General features: G+C 40.4%; 1 protein-coding gene across 3 annotated transcripts in view; it reads right to left on the bottom strand.

Moving 5' to 3' along the window:
• Positions 1 to 10,839: 10,839 nt before the first annotated feature.
• LOC113050845 (sodium channel protein type 2 subunit alpha-like) overlaps positions 10,840 to 20,066 on the bottom strand; it is a 39,927-nt gene continuing 30,700 nt past the window's right edge. For 2 of the 3 annotated variants that reach the window (XM_026214221.1, XM_026214220.1), the window contains exons 22-27: positions 18,495 to 18,776; positions 18,348 to 18,401; positions 16,550 to 16,687; positions 16,063 to 16,167; positions 14,685 to 14,955; positions 10,840 to 13,348 (exon numbers count right to left, since the gene is read on the bottom strand). In XM_026214221.1, the coding sequence (XP_026070006.1) occupies positions 12,153 to 13,348; positions 14,685 to 14,955; positions 16,063 to 16,167; positions 16,550 to 16,687; positions 18,348 to 18,401; positions 18,495 to 18,776 (2,046 nt within the window). In that variant the 3' untranslated portion in view covers positions 10,840 to 12,152. The remainder of the gene's footprint in view (positions 13,349 to 14,684; positions 14,956 to 16,062; positions 16,168 to 16,549; positions 16,688 to 18,347; positions 18,402 to 18,494; positions 18,777 to 20,066) is intronic. The other variant, XM_026214222.1, reaches the window with a different exon arrangement.

Below are 20,066 nucleotides of genomic sequence, written 5' to 3'. Positions count from 1 at the left end.
TTACAGACCTGTCCACTCATCTTACATAATAAACTCACACTACAGTACAGAGACAGAAACAACCAGCTAAAGGTTACTCATTCATGGTTTAATGGAACACAAACATTACCATAAAATAACAATTATAAGCAGTCATCTAAATGCAAACTTAACAAAACATAAAAGGATAGTTCACCCAAAAATGAAAATTATTATTATTAGAATATAGAATTATCATTTACTCATCTTAATGTAATTCCAAACCTGTATGACTTTCTTTCTTCAGTGGATTTCAGAGATTTTAAGAAATGTCTGTGTGAATTTGAGTCTATACAATGGAAGTCATAAAAACAGTTTGGTTGCCAACATTCTTTAAAATGTCTTATTTTGAGTTCCATGGAATAAAGAAAGTTTGGAATGACATGAGGGTGAATAAATGATTGACAAGACAGTCCTTTGCAAACTCTCAAAACATTTTTTTCAAAACTAATTTTTGTTTTTCAAATTATTTAAGTTTTAAGAATTGTAATTGAAATCTAAAAGAAAATGTAAATTATAATAATCATTTAATTGAAATTAATTAAAAGATTGAATAATGTAAACATGTAAATATTATGAACCTTGATACTTTGGCGTTATCATCAGGGTGGTAATGTGAACATAAACATAAACAACTTTGATACAGTTTTACCTGCACTGCAGTTGTGTAAACATGTAAATATAAATGACTTTTTTATCTGCACTGTGGTGAAGAAAGTGAAAGTGACATACAGCCAAGTATGGTGACCTATACTCTGAATTCATGCTCTGCATTTAACCCATCCAAAGTGGACACACACACAGCATGAAAACATACACACCATGAACACACACCTAGAGCAGTGGGCAGCCAATTATGCAGCAGCTCCTGGTGAGCAGTTGGGGGTTCAGTGCCTTGCTCAAGGGCACCTCAGTCGTGATATTGAGAGTGGAGAGGGCACTGTATACATTCACTTCCCCCGGCTACAATTCCTGTCGGCCCGAGACTCAAAATCGCAACCTTTGGATTATGAGTCCAACTCTCTAACCATTAGGCCATGACTTCAACGACTTACCTCAACTATGGAAATGTAACATGTAAATATAAATAACTTTAATAAAGAGCTAAACATTTCCTGAACATCAGGAGAAGACAAAACACCAGCAAGATGGGAAGAATCCAGGTAGCGGATAGAGTAGAGTAGCTTAGATTGGTGGATTTACATGTCCTTTCCTTTCTTCCAATTGGGAATGCTAGAGCAGAAGATTGTAGGAGCGCTGGAGAGCATGAAGTCAATCACTACAAAACTGTCAAGTAAGTAAATAAACGTAGGTAGGTGAGTAATGCATTGGAAGTTCGAGAACAGAAAAAAGCATGTGGAGTGAGTGTTCTCTTATTGGGTGCTTGATTGACAAAAACAGGTGAGGACGATTCATTGATAGATGTCAGATGTGAGTGACTGACCAGGGAATGCAGGTGAGTGGTAAGAGCAGTGCTAGGAAATGTATTGCAGAGCTGTCTCACTTGGTGACTTTCCCCCAAAGGAGCAGCATACAGATGCTCCAACAACAAAAAACAGACAGGTGGAGCAGAGACAGAACCGGGGGGACTGGAGGGCCAGGTCCATGCAATGAAGATCCAGGGGATGAAGGCAGAGCCAGCAGAGTAGGAATCTAGCTAGGGTGGAGCAAATGAAGCCGATCAGGGTGGAACTGACACCCACTAGGGCGGAGCAGACAGAGCCAAGATCCACCAGGGAGGAGCAGGCACAACTGGAACATAGTGCACAGACAGATCACCAATGGATACTACAACTGCAACAGGGCATGGAGCGGTTTCACAGATGGCCTCCCTGGCCATGGTAAGATATACAATTGGTTCCGGAATGGCCCCCTTGGCCTTCAGGAGGAAGCTCATTAGAAATAACTTGTGAACTGGAACAAGTTCTTAAGCAGATTCACGGACAGTGAATTCTTGGCTTAACTTTATGGCAAGATCAGGAGATTGGCTGAGTTAATTACTGAGAGCGGGATCTTGGCTGAGCTGTGGGATGAAAGCTGACATAAGTGTGTGTTCTGAGGCTGAAGTCAGCACTGAACTGTGCCCAGGTGTTCGGAAAAAGAAGCCCACCCTGTGCTAGACTGTAGACCTGAAATATTCGCAGACTACGGTCAGGCGTTAGACTCTGGTCTGGGGCTAAAGCAAGCTCTTGACTCACAGGAGAGAATTTAAGGTCTGCCTTTTCCAGAGCTGAGTCTCATTATCTGGAACAGGTCTAGGGACAGCATTCCTTGTAATGTATTCCTGAACTGGGACAGAGGCAGTAGGAGATGTAGGAACTGGATAGCACTCCTGGCTTATCTCTGTGACAAAAGCCAGATCCAGGCTGAGTAGGGAACGCTGAAGGAAGCTCTGGAGGAGCAGACCTTGGAAAGGGGCTAGAGTCTGCACTAAACTCTAGTCAGGGGCTGGAGCCTGGACTCTGCTTAGGGGCTGGAGCTTGCACTGGACTCTGGTCAGTGGATGTAGCCTACACTGGACCCTGGTCAGTGGCTGGAGCCTGCACTGGGCTAGAATTGGGGACAAGACCCTCTCGGGTCTTGACTCGGGATCAGAGGTCTTCTCTTGGGCTAGACTTGGAATCAGTGGCCCTCTCTAGGCTAGACTTGGGAGCAGGAGCCTTCTTTGGGCCAAACTCAAGATTAAAGGCCCTCCCTGGGCCAGAGGTAGGAGCAGAAGCCCTCTCTGGGCTCGACGTGAGAATAGGAGCTCTTTCTAGGCCTGACTCAGGAAAAGATGCCCTCTCTGGGCTTGACGTGGGAACAGGAGCACTCTCTAGGCTTGACTTGGGAAAAGGAGCTCTTTCTGGGCTTGACTCAGGAACAGAGGCCCTCTCTGGGCTATACATTGGAACAGAAGCCCTCTCTGGGCCAGATTCAGGATCACTGGCCCCTTATGGGCTCAACTAGAGAACAGTAGCCCTCTCTGGGCTTGACACTGGAACAGTAGCCTCTCTGTCGGACCAATTTGTCTTGGCCTTGCTTTGGTGGAAATTCCCTATTGGAATTCGTCATCCAGAAGGCACTGTTGGATCTGTTCCTGGCTGCCCTGTACCTGGATTGTTTTTTTGTTGTTGTTGTTTCTTTTTTTGAGCTTCAAGACTGTTTAATAAACTAATTTTTGATACCTGCAAACTGAGTCCACATCTCGCATTGACTGATTGATCTGACCAATTATGGACTCAGGTGGAGGTGCAGATGGAGATCCCCTTAGATCAGCAGTTACCCAGCAGGGCATTCTCCTGGGCCAGCATGCCCCCAACCTAATATCCACATTCCAGGAGGTTGAGTTTCTAATTGCTCAATTGGAGCCCGGCTCCATAAACTTTTCAGTGAGAATTATGGTAATAGAACGGAGGACACCACGTGTTTTTCCTCTTTCCGTCATGACCCTAAATTTCATGCTAACAACCGACTTCCCTAGGATGGGAATCCCAACTCCTCCAGAGCCTTCCTGTCCCAGTGCTCCTTAGTCTTTGCTTTACAGCCTCGCTGATATGCCCAGAAGGAGATGTGCCCATTTAGGTGGAATTTTAAAGCTCAGGGGGCCTTTGATGGCCTCAAGTCCTGATTCATTTCTGCTCATGTTCTTTCATTTCCAGACCCTGAACATCAGTTAATTGTGGAGATGAATGCTTCTAAGATTGCAATTGGTGCGGCCCTTTCTCAGCTGTCCCCTAGAGATGGGGACATCCCTGTTCCCACTACTCTCACCGCCTGAGTCCAGCAGAATGGAATTATGATGTAGGGAATTGGGAGCTGTTGGTGGTCAGGCTGGCCTTGGGTGAGTGGCATCACTGCTTGGAGGGGTCAGCACAGCCCTTCTTGGAGTGGATGGACCATAAGAATTTGGAATATGTCTGTTCAGTAAAGAGGTTGAGTTCATGCCATGCCCAATGAGCACTCTTCTTTGGCCGGTTCAACTTCTCTCTCTCATATCCAAAAAACTTTTTTAAACTTTAGAGGATGGGGCATCAGTTGGAACCATTATCCCTTTATCCCATCCACCAGTGATTCTGGTGGATATCAATGGCCCGGGATGTGAGGCGGTTTGTGTTTGCCTGCTCAGTTTGTGCCAAGAACACGAGTTCAAATCTGTTGGTCTGCTTCACCCTTTGCCCATCCTCTCCCGCCCCTGGTCACACACAGACCTTGACTTTGTCACTGGTCTTCCACCATCGAGGGGTAACACCGTAGTTTTGACGGTGGTCGACCACTTCTCTAAGGCAGCCCATTTCATCCCCATTCCAAAATTGCCTTTAGCCAAGGAGACTGCTCAAGTGGTGTTTGATCACATCTTCCGGATTCATGATCTTTCGTTGGATGTGGTCTCCAATACAAGGCCACAGTTTGTCTCCCGGTTCTGGAAAGAATTCTGTCGGAAGATCGGGGCCACTACAAGTCTGTCGTCAAGTTTTCACGCTCAGACCAATTGGCAATCCGAGTGGAAAAACCAGGATCTGGAACAAGCTCTCAGCTGTGTTCTGTCAGCCTTAGCCTTTGTCCACCAGTGGCGCCACACCTGGAAGAAGGCTGAGGAAGCCTTGGCTCGGGTTTCTAGACAAACTACAGCAGCGGCTGACCGTCACCAAATTCCTGGTCTCCGCTACGTATGTGGTCAGAGTATGGCTGTCAAACAAGGACCTTCCTCTCTGGGTGACCTCTTGCAAGTTATCCAACAGGTTCTTTTGGGTCATATCAGATCACCAAGGTGTTGAGTTTGGTAGCAGTAAAGCTCAATTTACCTTGATCACTTGGTCAGGTACACCCAGTCTTTCATGTTTCTTGGGGCAAGCCTGTGTTTCATTCTCACCTTAACTAATCTGTTTCTGCCCCTACACCTTCCCCTCCCCATCTAGTGGATGGTTCCCCATCCTTCACTGTCAGGAGGTTGCTGGATGTCTGGTGGACTGGGAGGGATATGGTCCAGAGGAGAGGAGTTGGGTCCCGGCTTGGGATATTGTGGATCTGTCACTGATCGAGGACTTCTACCAGCAGCATGGAAGGTCCTTCCCTGTTGCGCCAGGGGATGCTCCTGGGGAGGGGGGTAATGTTATGCCCCTGGGCTGATCTGTCTGTTCTTCCCTTAATTTTGTTGTGTCTTATTGTTTCACATACCATGTGCTTCTGTGTCATTGTGATGTCCTTCCCCTCCCTATTGTTCCATTAATTATCTTATTATTGGTCCACGCCATTACATGCTTTGCATTGTTAATCACTCCTTCCCTATTTAGTCTCTTTGTGTGTGTGTTTTTTTGTCAGATTGTCATGTTATGCTCCAAACAATCTCTCTGTCAGTTTGTCTCAGCGTTGCTTTGGTGGATTTTCCCTATTTGAATTCATCATCCAGGAGGCACTTGGATCTGTTCCTGGTTGCCCTGTACCTAGATTGTTTTTTGTTTTCCTTTTTGAGCTTCAAGACTGTTTAATAATCTGATTTTTGGCACCTGCAAACTGAATCCACGTCTTGCATTGACAGTAACCTGATTCCTGCTGGAAATTGAGAAATTATTCAGTTAATATTCATAGTCCAATCATCTAAATCGCACAAACAAGCACAAAATACATTCAGTATTTAAGTAAGCACATTATCTGCATAGATGAAAAACAAATAATGAAAAGACAAGCAACATCATGAACTGTAAGAAATTGGGACTTAACTAGATTTGATAGCATGATAATATGCACCCTCAAAGTGCTGTTGTAACTCAAAACTTGCTGTTAGGAGTGACAGCTGACTGCTTCATAGTAATCCAGGGAAACTCTCTAAAAAAGTAAATTTAAAATATCAACTTTTGCTGCAATGTCTCCACAGTTAACGCCAATAGAAGAAACTGCTCCCGGCACTGCAACGGATGTAACTGAGCTGGCAAAATGCGGATTAATTAGGCTTAATTAACCATGTCTTTCAATACATCATTAACCAGGGCCTAGAAGACAGCTGGGGCATTTGTCAGGCCAAAAGGTAGCACCCAGTACTCATGGTGTCCCGAAGGAGGGATGAATGCTGTCTTCCACTCATACAACTCTCAAATCCACACCAGATGATAAGATAATCATATGGAGAGTCAGCGTATGTAGTTCACAGGAGATCATCGTGAGGATATCTGAGGACATTGCAAAGACAGGTTAGTAGAAAGGGATCGGGGCACTAGTTCAATGGGTAGTGAACGGTAGACCGGACACTGGAGTACTGAGTTCAAGGTGTCTTTATCCTGGTGAGTGATTACCGGGTGCAGGTGCAGGTGATCAGTACTCCGCTGATTGGGATTGTGCTTGATGACAGTCAGGTGCTGGTGATGATTGGGGTGGCTGTGACGATGAGTTCCTGACAAAAGTGTGCTCTTGTGTTTGGAACCATTTAAAATTGCATTTAAATATCTATTGGTGTTCAGGCATTGTCATGCAAAATACATCTGCTATAACTTAATGTAAATGTAACATAAATGCAATACAATGACTCTGGAAATGTTCCTATTTCTTAACATAGTAGTGTAAATATTGCATATTTTGAATCTATGTCATCTCAGTTCATCAAAGTCAAGGCATTTACAGAACAGAGATAAGACTGCTGCTTCTCACCAGTAAAGAGCAGTGTTTGTGGAATTAGGTTGTCTTTCTCTATTTCTCTCTTTACAGTCTCTCTCCACACTTGACTTGACCTACTTAGTCACTATACTTCTTGCAATGTGAAATTCACAACTCAAAGAGTTAGATGCATGGTTCTTTTAATGCAATACTATGCCACACTTGTATATTTTTCTCTCTCTCATGGGACTTGCTAAACAGTGCACTTGAACTTTTAGGAGCACATTTAGCTATGTGTAACGAAGAGGAAAAATTCTACACTCTATTCCAGCTTGTTGAGTTTGGTAAAATGCCCGTACTTTCCTTTAACGCAAATGCAGATGGTGAGATGGTTTTTCCCACTTGTTTTTTTTTTTTCCATTTATTTTTTAACATCATCATGCTTTTATTTTATTTCCCTACATTTCACTTGGTGTAAAATGTAACACATACACTCAGAAACACATGTACACACAAACAGTAAAAATTTTTAACACTTCAGATTAGGGAACACTATTAACTAGTCGCTTGTCATCATGCTAGCATATTGGCTGTTTATTAGTATTTATAGAGCACATATTAATGCATTTTTCTACATTACCATATTCTTGATCCCTTTACCCTACCCAATACCTAAGCATAAATACTACAACAACTACCTTACAATCAATACTCAGCTTTTATAGAAAATAAATAAAAGGTACGTTTTATTTTTAAACATATGTTTACTGAGGGATAACTCTGTGACTATGTTTCCTAATCTGAAGTGTCATGTTACATGACAGTCATGTTGCCATTCCATGATGTGCACCATAACATGGCCGCAACATTATAGGTTCAAGTACTAGGCACATAAAAGTTAGGATTTCAGAAATGTGTGCTGAGCTTTAACTATAGCTAAATATTATAGGTTTATTAATTATTTAAAGCTTTAGGTGCAAAAAATAATAATAATAATAAAAACATACCAAAATATCTTAAAACCTTAGATTCTGAAAATTTTAAATACTAGACATCATCTAACATACTGTATAATTACATACCAATAAATTTGTTTTAAACACATCAACACAAAATTGTGAGTGTAGACCACACAATTTCCACCTTTTATACTGTACTGAACAAATAAAAATAAAAAAAATCTTTGTGACAAAGTGAATTTCCAAAAAATTTGGTTTGCTTTATATTTTTGGAACCCAAGATTGAAAAAAAAAAAAGAATGGGGAAACTTAAATAGTGTAACTCATCAACCATCAGCACAGGTTGACCATCAACAATTTCTGAAGCACCTTGTTTGACTGATAATAGAATTGTATTACTTTAGTAAACACAACATGGTAAAAGTGTAGGCTATGGTCACTTTAAGAAGAAATAATTAAAAACGCTGTTCCTGGTCATGTGGTACAACGCCCGCTGCCGGTGAAGGGCAAACGTCTATCATACAGCACGTGTATCCCTCTTTCAACCACAAGAGGGCGCCTGGGACTACTTAGAATGAGACTTTATTAAAATGGCACTGGTACCAGGATCGCTCACCAACCCCACCCTGTATTTTCTATGAATAGGTCAAGATTTTAATCTGCTCATCTGTGATGGTACCATTTATTATTTTTCTGTTTTTATTATTATTCTTGTTTTTTTTATTTGATACAAAAATTTATGTTGACTCCTTTTCTTTAAACCTTATCAGTTCATACATAAACACGCACACTTATCTCCTTCACCAGACAGACCTCGCCATAAAAGACAGTAAATCAAACAGCTCCTTTCAAAGGGAATCCCTCAGGAACAAAGGCGAGCCGGTCTCTCTCTGTGACTGAACAGAAAGCATGAATGAGTGAGAGTGGGAGAGGGGATGAGAGATGCTGGTGTTGGTTGGGGAAAGCCTGCTGAAAACCTCAGAGCATTATGGGTAAACGCCGTGTGCTCAGTCACTGAAGGGTGTACCGTCATGTCAGGTTGCCAGGCAACAGGAAGAAAAGCACTCCAGCAGGGTCACTCCTGATCACAGAGTGTTTCTCAAGTACACACCCACACACATCCAGTCTTGGGTCTGTTGAAATGAGAGTCTAGCAGTAAGGCCACTAGAAAAATGACTGCAAGAAGTCTCACCGAACATACTAAATTTAGACCTTCTGCTGTTTGGGAGGTTCTTACCTCTCTTTTACACCTCCTTCTATTTATCTTCTCCTTTTTTTTCCAGCAGAGGTTATATTGACTGCTAGCTATTTGTTATGTTTGTATAATTGATTAATTATTGATTGGCACAGATATACAGACCGAAGACAGATGCTGCATATTTGACAAAAAAACATTTCCAAAATAAATGTCTTAGGCTTTTTGGTTACTGGCTTCCCAAAATGTGCTTTATTTTGGAAAACTACAGTGAATGTCTGAAAACTCTGCTCCGCATATTGCACATTCAAAGCAAAAGGTAGTACACATTTGCAAATCATCTGCATTTTCAAGTAAAAAATAAAATAAAAAGTATGTATACTTCTCTGCTGCGATTCTCTCTCGAAATGATATTAGCGATGTAGGCCTACTTTCAGAAAGTGCAATCAACGAATATTATAAGTTTCACTTTGGTACAAAAAATATGATCTTTATTCTTTTGGCTTTTAAAATAACGTCACCATGTAGTCGGTTAATATAGTGCATGCAGTTTACAACCACACTATTAATGAAATATGACAACCACTGATTGCTTCATAAATTTTTATGTACATTTAAAACCAGGACCTGGCCTTCACATTTAGCACTGTGCAAAAATAAATAAATAAATGTAAACAAAATAAATTAGTTACAAAAAAAACAAAAAAAAAAAACAAAACAAAACTAATAATATGAGCTTGAAACTACTATTTACAATATAAACAATAAAGAGAATGAGAATAAAGCACATCGATGGTGGCCCCAGTACATACAGTCAAAACACACATATAGATCTCTCTCACATAAATAAGCTCTCATATTCTTTTTCTCTTTCACACTCGCACCTCTCGCACATCGATCACATGCATCCAAATGACAATTTAAGTGGTGTGTGAAAGTGCTCCTCTACAGAGTCGAGTACAGAGGTGAGATATAGCGTGCCATTATATAGATACAAAATCACCACCACAAGATCAACAGAAGAGCTCATGTTATAATCGCATTATTCAGCCAAACTCAGGGTGTTGCCCTGACAGAAAGACAACGAGGCAACTTCAAAACGAGGGAAAATTGTTTTTCAGTAGAGGTCCACTGACAGGTTGACCTGCACCTATGCATGGAATGGTTTTAGATTTGGAAGATATATATAGACCTATATATAAGCATGTTTTTTTTTCTTTCTTTCTCTCTTTTTGTTCAAAATAAAATGAGAAGGTCAGTCATACTGTATGTGGCTGTTACAGAGACATTCAGTAGGGTTACATTGCCTTTTCTTATCATGTTCAGTGTACATTCAGGCTTCCTGAAGTCTGTTGACATTATGGTACAGTGATCTCACGAAGGGGTCAATATCTGTCTCGTCTCATATATTAAATTAAAATGTATGCATTTAGCAGACGTTTTTATCCAAATGACTTACAGTGCATTCAGGCTATCAATGTTTACATATCATGTGTTCCCGGGGAATCGAACCCCCAACCAAAGCAGTGCTCTACCAATTGAGCAACAGATATATATATATGCTTTCAATATGGGGTGTACAACTTAACAGAATATTTAGGGTTCAATGAACAGCATTTGTTGCATAATATTGATTACCACTGAAAATAATTGCAACTCACACTTTAAATAAGCTAAAATCAAGGTTAAAATGAGGCACTTACAAAAGAAGTAAACTGTGCCAACATCTGGAGGCTTTACAAGCCAAGATATACAGCTTTTTTGATAAAACACTTATATTTAATCTTCTGTAAAAGGGGGAAAAAAAAACTATGAGCTTTCAATTTAAAAGTTGCCTAAATAAACATATTTGCTTTCAATATGTTTTCAATATTATTCCTGGTTGTTGCCATTCTGGAATCATGTTGTTATGCACCTGGTATCAGGTAAAGACATAGACAACAACTTCTGTCTATGTCTGTTTTTGGTCATTGGAAATAACGAACAGGTAGAAGTTTATGTTCTTTTAAAAGGTAACGGTTTGACAATCTACAGGTTTTATACGTAGACTTGGCATGAAGAATAAAAAAACACTCCAAATACAGGATGTGGATAATATAGTATATCTTTAAGATATAAATAAATAAAAACTCTGGTCATGTGGTACAACAGCCTAGCAAATCGCATCACCTCTCTTGGTGTCTGTGCAGATATTGTGCTAAATTACCAGGTTTACAGGCTTTAACAGGCACTGTCACTACAACAGAGTTGAAAGATAACTGACAAGATTAGATAAGCGATTATATCACACTATTAACACATGTATAATCTATAATATAACATATAATGTTAAAGTTTTGTGGTTATTTTACATGTGGCTAAACAGTGTGAATCTTCATGTTTATTTGCTTGGCCTCTTTTACTTCCATTATAAGTGCCTTATAGTAACAAAAAATTTGTCAATTGATGTTAATGAGGTTAAGATACACTGAACCCAGAACATTCGTGAATAGGTTTGAGTCAAAACATTAGAACAAATTCACTGAGTTTGGCTCACTCTGCTATCAACAGTGGAAGATTGTGTTCAATTAATCCATTTTCGTGATTGTGTTCAGTAAGACAGTGCAGACATGGTCTACACCTTGATCCATAAATAATAATAATAATAAAAAAAAACATTCTATGTGTGAAAGTCCTGATTAGTACAGTAGCTTTCTGCTCTCAACTTACTGTGTGATTGATTGATTGAGTGATTGATTTTGTAGCACTTGGAACCTACCAGTGTATATGTATGTGTGTGTGTGGTTTGTTCGGTAATTGCTAATGCTAAAGTAAATGAGATCAGATAATTCACTACCGGATATGATTGACATTCCCCAGCCCCTTCCACAGACGTGCCCTTACATGAAGTAGTTCGGACAATCAAACCCATGAGTAGAAAAGTTCAACATGATAAAAAAAATGAGCTAACAAAAATGTGCAGGTATATAATACGCCATTCAATAAGAAAGACACCAGCGGTAGTGTTAGCACTAGCTACTGATGACTATAACAGTTTCTTTCAATCCTCGGGATTGTGTAACAACACTCAAAACTAAAAGACAAACTCACACACCACTCTGTATGCCATTTTGTTTCACACCAGGATCCTTAGGGATTCAAGTCATACTCAAGCGTGTGTGTTCGTCGTGTCGACACTGGCACTGTCCTCGAATCAACGCTTTCAGTCAACACCATAAATGCACCCTAAGGCTAGCTCGGTGCACATGCACACAATAGTCTAGACACACGCACATACACACACTCCGCCTCACACACACTCAGTTTGGCATTAGTTCCAAAACCGCTCGAGGTGAATTGCACCCCAGTGCTTGCGCTCTGCTCTGTAAACAGTGTCTCAGTTGAAAAGAACAGTCTCTGTTTCAGTCCCTCGTTCATTTTTTTCTGTCTCTTGCATCTTTTGCTTTGTCCTCCTTGTCTCTCCTCTCTTTTTCATATTTGTCTTTCTCTGACTTGGCCACACTGTTATAAGATGGCGGAGAGGCAGAGGAGAGAGTCATATCAGTTTTGTCCGATGCAGAGTTCTCTTGAAACTTTCCGATGACAAGCACCTCTTTCTCCAGGATACGTACCTCCCCATCCTGTAGCTGTTTTCGGTAGGCTTCAGAGGCCTTCTTTATCATTTGCCTTAAACGGTACCGTCGGAAGGCCCTCTGGATTATCACAGATGACATCTCCTCCTGTTTCCTGCGGAGGGTTGTCGTGATGGGCTCGTACGAGACTTTGGAGGGATTGGAGGCCATGAAACGATCTTCCATCTGTCCCCTCAGGGCATCCATCTCGCCCTCCTCTCCCAGTACCCTCAGGGTAAAGGCGAAAAGGATGTCCAGGCAGTGGATGCGGTCACCACTTACCATGGGCAGGTCCATGGCTATGAGCTGGATCTTGTTTGGCTTGGCGATGCGTAACGGAGGATCTAGAGCGTCTGCAAATTCAGAAAGCTTGCTGTACTCCACAAACTGTGTGGCGTTGGGGTCGAATCGCTCCCAGACTTCGTAGAACATTTCAAAGTCGTCTTCGCTCAGTGGTTCAGCGCTCTCCTCTGTGGCTACGCTGAAGTTCTCCAAGATCACGGCGATGTACATGTTCACCACAATCAGGAAGCAGATGATGATGTAGCTCACGAAGAAGAAGATGCCGACCGAGGGGTTTCCGCAGTTGCCGCGGTACAAACTGCCTGGGTGCTCCATTTCACTGTCGCAGTCCGGATCTTGTTTGTTCAGGATGGGTGCCAGGAGGCCGTCCCATCCTGCAGAAGTGGTAATCTGGAACAGGCAAAGCATTGAATTCCCAAATGTCTCAAAGTTAAACAAATCATCAATCCCTGCCTCCCGCTTCACATAGGCAAAGTTGGACATTGCAAAAATGGCATAAATAAACATGACCAGAAACAGGAGGAGGCCAATATTGAACAAGGCAGGAAGTGACATCATCAAGGCAAACAGGAGTGTACGAATGCCTTTGGCTCCTTTGATGAGACGAAGAATGCGACCAATTCTGGCAAGCCGGATGACTCGGAATAAGGTTGGCGATACAAAATATTTCTCGATCATCTCAGAGAGGAACATGCCTGACAAAAAGACAAAACACAAGTCCAATAAGAATTTTCCACAACATTTAATCTTAAAGGTGATTTATGCTCAAAGCATACTCTACTCAAATATAGTATGGCATTCCCAGCATTACATTAGCCTAAACTGTCTTCTTTGGCTACTTTTGTCTTTCAGATCAGTTAAAGGATTAGTTCCCTTTCTTATAATTGACTCACCCCAATGTCATCCAAGATGTTCGTGTCTTTCTTTCTTCAGTCAAAAAGGTTTTTGAGGAAAACATTCCAGGATTTTCTCCATATAGTGGCCAGTGGGTTGAAGATCCAAACTGCAGTTTCAATGCCACTTCAAAGGGCTCTACACGAGCCCAGCCAATGAATAAGTATCTTATCTAGAGTAACGATTGGTCACTCTCTAAAAATATAAAACTGCATATACTTTTTAACCACAAATACTCATCTTGCACTGGCTCAACTTCACACATTATATTGGAAAGGTCACGCATAGGTGGAAGAACCGACCCAGTGTTTACAAAGCAAATGCGCAAAGAACCTTTTTCACCCTACCCTTCCTTTCTGAAACAGAGTACACAGAGGAAGAACAGGACCTTTCCAACGTGATAATGTAAATGTATCACAGACATGCATTGCAGAGCAAGTGCAAAACAAGCATTTGTGGTTAAAAAATATATAAATGTGTATGTCTGATTGTTTCACTAGATAAGACCCTTATTCCTCGGCTACACTGAAACTGCAATTTGGACCTTCAACCCGTTGGTTCTCATTGAAGTCCACTATATAGAGAAAAATCCTGGAATGTTTTCCTCAAATACCTAAATTTCTTTTCGACAGCGGAAAGAATGATATGGAAATCTTGGATGACATTTTCAGTAAATTACAGTATCAGGATTTTTTTATTCTGGAAATGAACGAATCCTTTAAGGTGGGGTCACATTGGCAAAATTTCGGCAACATTTTGTGTGCATTTTCTATTGTCATAAATGTAGCAATGTATGAAGCACAGCTCACACAGAATTCACTTTCAAACCATGCAGCTTTAAGTTGGTCAGCAAAATGTCGGTAATCATTGTTACCTATTTTAATCCATTGTAAAATCTGTATGGGGAAATCTTTCACTCTTAAGTGAAATTCCAGATCATACAGATTCCAACAGAAAGGACTGGATTTTGTCAGTGAAAATTCACAGAACAACTGTAAATATGACTGCACTTTTTCTGTTAAGAAGGAATAACATTTACAGAGTGTTTATAAATTATGTTTCTGGATTAAATCTTCTAAATGTTTTTTTATAGTATTATAATAGTAATAGTCTGTAGAACTTCCAAGAATTTCTTACCAACAATTGACAGAATCACAACTACGAAGTCAAACACATTCCAGCCAATGGTGAAGTAGTATTGTCGCAGGGAGATCATCTTGAGAACAGCTTCTCCAGTGAAGAGGATGATGAAAACCAGGTTTATCCAGTACAGAATATTGTCCATATCCTTTGTCTGATCGTCGGTTTCCACCATCATGGTCACCATGTTCAAGCAGATCAGGATCATAATCACAATGTCAAAGGCTTGTTTGGTGATAAAGTCAAAGATGAGGCCTTGAAACTTGTTCTAGAGTGAAGTACAGAGAAATTGGCATTATTGACAAATTCTGTATTAAAGGGGTGTGTGTGTGTGGGGGGGGGGGTGGCTCTAAAGCTTGTTCATGCATTCTGTGTTATTTACACTTTTAAAGAGTTGGATTCTCATGCATTGTTGCCAAGTCCGTGGTTTTCCCACAGAATTGGGCTACTTTAACACTGTGGGCGCGAGTTGTTTTTCATGTCTGCTGGTTCAAACGACTCCAGTAACATGATATTTATCCCTTCGATAATCGATTAGGCTAGTTTTGAGTAGCAATTGGGCAACCCTGTCCTCATGCTAAACATGGCCAAAGTAAAAAAAAAAAAAATATGTTGGACATATCTGTGCCAAATACACTCCTTCCAGGTTCACATAAGTTTCAGAAAGTTTTTTCAAGCATGTCCCTTCATGACGTCAAGAAGGGCGGACCTTGTATGGGCTCTTCTCCTGGAAGAGCGCATGCACACTTCAAATAGGGCGAGAGCAAGAGCAGCCCATCGAATTGCTTCATTGAGTTACAGAAGTCATCGCAGTGCTGCACAGGACTTGCTCGAGAAGAATGTCTCCAAACAAGTGTGTTTTCGGATGTGAGGAAAAGATCACCTTGAGCAGCTTCCCAAAGAACCCGGTGTTAAGTGAACAGTGGATGCAGGAGTTTCACAAGTATTTATTTGTTCCCATGATTTCGGTGACAAATGTTTTATAATCAAGGCACAATTCAATGCTGGATTTACAGATGGTTTGAGAATGAAAGAATGTATGCTCCCAGCTATGAAAGATCCCGGTCATGGGTCAGTACCGCAGGTGGTAAGTAAAACTGCATCAAATTTCTGTGTTTTGTTGGTAAGAGTTCACGACTCTTCAGCTCCATCCGAGGCACGCCTCCAGAAGCTCGGCTGTTTTCGGGGAGAAGCGTAAAGCTGTACCTTTCTTTTATAAATATGATCAAACTAAAGACTCTACAGGGATATGAAGGATTCAATACTACTCTATAAGAACTTAAGATTAACTTTAGATTGGCCGAAACTGTGTGTGTTTTGTCCCCTTTAAATAGAATTAAATTTCTTAGTAGTTAGGGTGAGTGAGCTGTCATACCGCAGGCCTGGGAATTGGCTTCTGAGGCTTCTTAGATCCCAGTTTCTTCATGGCGTTGTAATATTTCTTCTGTTCTTCTGTCATGAAGATATCCTGACCTCCTAGGTGAAGAGCAAATGCAGAAGGCTGGTTAAAACCATGGTTTCAATATGTCACAACACAAACATAATGCAACCAGGCCTCTGTTTTTCAACTCTGAACTTCAGGGAATGTCAAAGAGGCAGTTCAGGTCCTATTTATCTACCACTGTGTGTGCTTTATAAACAAAACCAGTTCAATACACTACCATTGTGTGTTGTGCTCACTCACCAAAGCCACAGACTGTGTACATATCACATTACATTGAAAGTAAACTTAACAAACACACAGTGGTTGATTTGAGACTGCACATACATTGTAATATGTGCAATATTCCTTATCAGTTGTTCATTATGTCTTACATTTTATTAAGGTGTTTAAATTCACCTTCCTCAGTTTAAATACTTATCTTTTTCTTCTGCTGATTGAAATTATCAATGATGACACCAATGAAGAGGTTAAGGGTAAAGAAGGAGCCGAAGATAATGAAGATGACGAAGTACAGGTACATGTAAAGGTTTTTTTCCCTCTCAGGCTGCTGCTCCAACTGTGAGTACAAGAAAATGTTGTGTGTTATTACACATTTGCATTACTAATGTGCATCACAACTTTATCTTCATGAGCACACTCCTGCTCCAGTATAAAAAAAAACTGTTCATGATTGTCCATGTGTTGCATTGTCCATATACGCAACAGTACCAGAGGTACGTGCAAATTTTTTTGTAATTATTTTTTTTTTACTTCCAAACAAGAATACAATCATTTGCCTTATTGTGTATCTATAATAATAATTATTAGTAAATTATTTGAAATATAATGTTCATTAAGTCATTTAATTGGTTAGTATAATTAGATAATTAATATATTTATTAAACAATTCAAATGTGAAAGAATTCCTTTTTTAAAAAAGTTTTGTAAATAGTCACAGTAAAGCTGAATAAACATTGAAATGCCCAATGAACAAAGTTCATCTTTAGTTGGAGTAAACCACAACATTACATTAAAAATGCAATTGTTTTATTTCATGGTGCTTTACCTCAAATAAAATGTTTAATTTAGGTAGTCACAAATAAAAAACATAGCATATGAAAGGGGTGGTGAAATGCTCGTTTTCACTCAATATCCTGTTAATCTTGAGTACATATAGAGTAGTACTGCATCCTTCATAAATCCAAAAAGTCTTTAGTTTTATTATATTCATAAGAGAAAGATAGTCTGTACCGATTTTTCCCGGAAAAACACGACCGGTTGGAGGCGTGACATGTGGGCGGAGCTAAAGAATCACGAGCGCGAATAGCCTTTTGCGTTGAGAGCATGTGGAAGCTGTGACATTACCCAGAGCCGTTGAAAAACATATTAAAGGCTCTGACATTACCGTGAGGGAAAACCCATCATCCAAAACAAACAATGGCTTACAGTCAGATTCAGCCGTTTATTTATGATCCAGAATCAGATCCCGAGGCTGAAACTGAACGAGAGCAGCAGCAGCAACGACTCGCTCCGAGTGGGGCTCGAACCCGGGTCTCCGGCATGGGAGGGGACGCACTAACAAGGAGGCAGAGATATTTGAAGCAGTTTTACTCACCGCCTGCGGTTCCAACACACTATCGTGACCCTTTTTCCTTGGGATTGCATCATCCTTAAGAAATAAACGATACGCAAATCCGTCGTCAAACTGGGCCTTGTGAACAAGCATCTTCGAAATGCAGGGAACAAACAAAAACACTTGCACAACTCCGTTGAAAACACACTTCTTTTGTGAATTTTCGCGACGCTCTCGCTCTGATCAGTGAATCGCTCTGATCAGTGAAATGTCTGTGCTGCTCAGCCTCGCTATACGGGAGCGCACGCTCTTCCGGCAAACGTGCCCTAGCACCCATAAAAGGAAATTCCGCTCCATCTAACGTCACACAGAGCCATACTCGAAAAAAACTTTCCGAAACTTGTGACAAACCGGAAAGAGTATTTTGGGAACAAAAATACTCCTTCAAACGTACAACTTAATTTTTGAAACTTTGTCCATGTTTAGCATGGGAATCCAACTCTTTAACAGTGTAAAAAACTCAGCATGCATGAAATAGCGTTTCACCCCCCCTTTAAGCAGACAGTAACATGGAATTATAGAAAAGAGTTAAAGATTTGAATGTAACATTGCACTCTAAATGGTTAAAAAAGATCTGTTTACTGCAGTAAAGAGAAACACTAACATCACGAGAATCCACAGCTGCATACATGATGTCCATCCATCCTTTAAATGTGGCCTTGTCGAAAAGAAGAAAATCAATATCAAAAATCCATATATAGTGTGAATATGCTACAAAATCACAGTCGGGCTATGCATTCGGCATACTCACCACTTGCAGTAGCGCCAGGTATCCGGCTCCCACATTATCGAAATTAATCTTCACGTTTTTCCATCGTGCTGTGTCATTGTTTGCAATCAGGGCAAGGCATTCTGACTTGTTATTGACCACACTGATGGGAAACATCTCATCGCTGGAGATATTAACACAATGATAGTATTTCCCAGCGAAAAGGTTCACCCCCATGATGCTGAAGATGAGCCAGAAAATCAAACACACCAGCAGCACATTCATGATGGAAGGGATGGCTCCCAGCAGGGCATTCACTACAACCTAGAAGAAAACAAATACATCATGTCAAACACAAATACCTCCATATATATTCACTTGAAACTCTTGTTATGGATACAAGAGCTGCGAAACTGCAATGAACTTCCAGAGCTTCTATAGTGGATGACTTACTTGCTGGTAAATACTAAATCCTTTCTATAGAATTAAGATGATACAATTCTAGGAAATGACAAGATGACTTTTAGAAGGTTAACGGGGTTTTAAGAATAGCAAAGCTAAGCCTATTTTATCCTACAATAAGGTTAGCATCAAAAATGGAGTAGGCCTATTTGAAATATGGCTAATGTGTCATCTGCCTAATTTGCTCTATAATTAATAGCTAAATATCTCTAATTATTAACCAGCTGCAATTCTGTTCACAGAACATAGGACTTTAACATATAAACAGGGGCGTATCACACATATCTTTGAGTTACCAAAATGTGGAGGAAAAAAATGAAAACAGAAAAAAACCTTGTGGAGACACGATGACGTCACAACATTTGTTTACTGCAAATGAAAAGAGACACATAACAGAGAAAGAAATGTGAGGTCAAGTCACAAACACCACAAAACCACCACAGAATCATCAGAATCGATCAGAGAGCTCTCACCAAAGCACATGCAGAGAGTCATGCACGCTAAAGAGAAAGGTCTAAAAATACTACAGTCTACATACAAAATTCATTTATTCATGTGATAAGGATGTTCTCATTAATAATCACCAACAGCAAGCAAGAGGATTACAGCTTCCTGACAACATTTAAAAAAAAAAAAATGTGTGAAAGTATGCTTTTTTCTCAAGTAGGACATGTTGCAGGATCAACTTTATTGGTCAGCACTGGGATGAATTGATCAGATTTTAGGTTTAGGTCTGATGTTAGAGAAATCGTTCACCTAAAATTTAAATTTGCTTACAACCTACTTACCTTTAGCCATCCAAGATGGAAATGAGTTCAACTGAACAGATATGGAAAAATGTAGCATTACATCACTTACTCACCAATGGATCTTCTGCAGTGAATGGGTGCCGTCAGAATGAGAGTCCAAACAGCTGATAAACATCACAGTAATCCACAAGTAATCCACACGACTCCAGTCCATCAGTTAACATGACAGCTCCTATTCACTGCAAAGGATCTTACATGGATGGATTTTAGGGTGCTAAATTTCTCCAAATCTGTTCCAATGAAGAAGCAAACTAAAGTGCATCTTGGATATCCTAAAATTACTTAAATCTTTAGCAAATTTTTCATTTTGTACAAGTTACATGGAATTGTAACTACTGAAGCC

Source organism: Carassius auratus, chromosome 31, assembly GCF_003368295.1.
Source record: "Carassius auratus strain Wakin chromosome 31, ASM336829v1, whole genome shotgun sequence".
In the NCBI taxonomy this organism is placed as follows: domain Eukaryota; kingdom Metazoa; phylum Chordata; class Actinopteri; order Cypriniformes; family Cyprinidae; genus Carassius; species Carassius auratus.
Note: the sequence above shows the minus strand (reverse complement) of the source record. Positions and strands in the feature narration are given on the sequence as shown.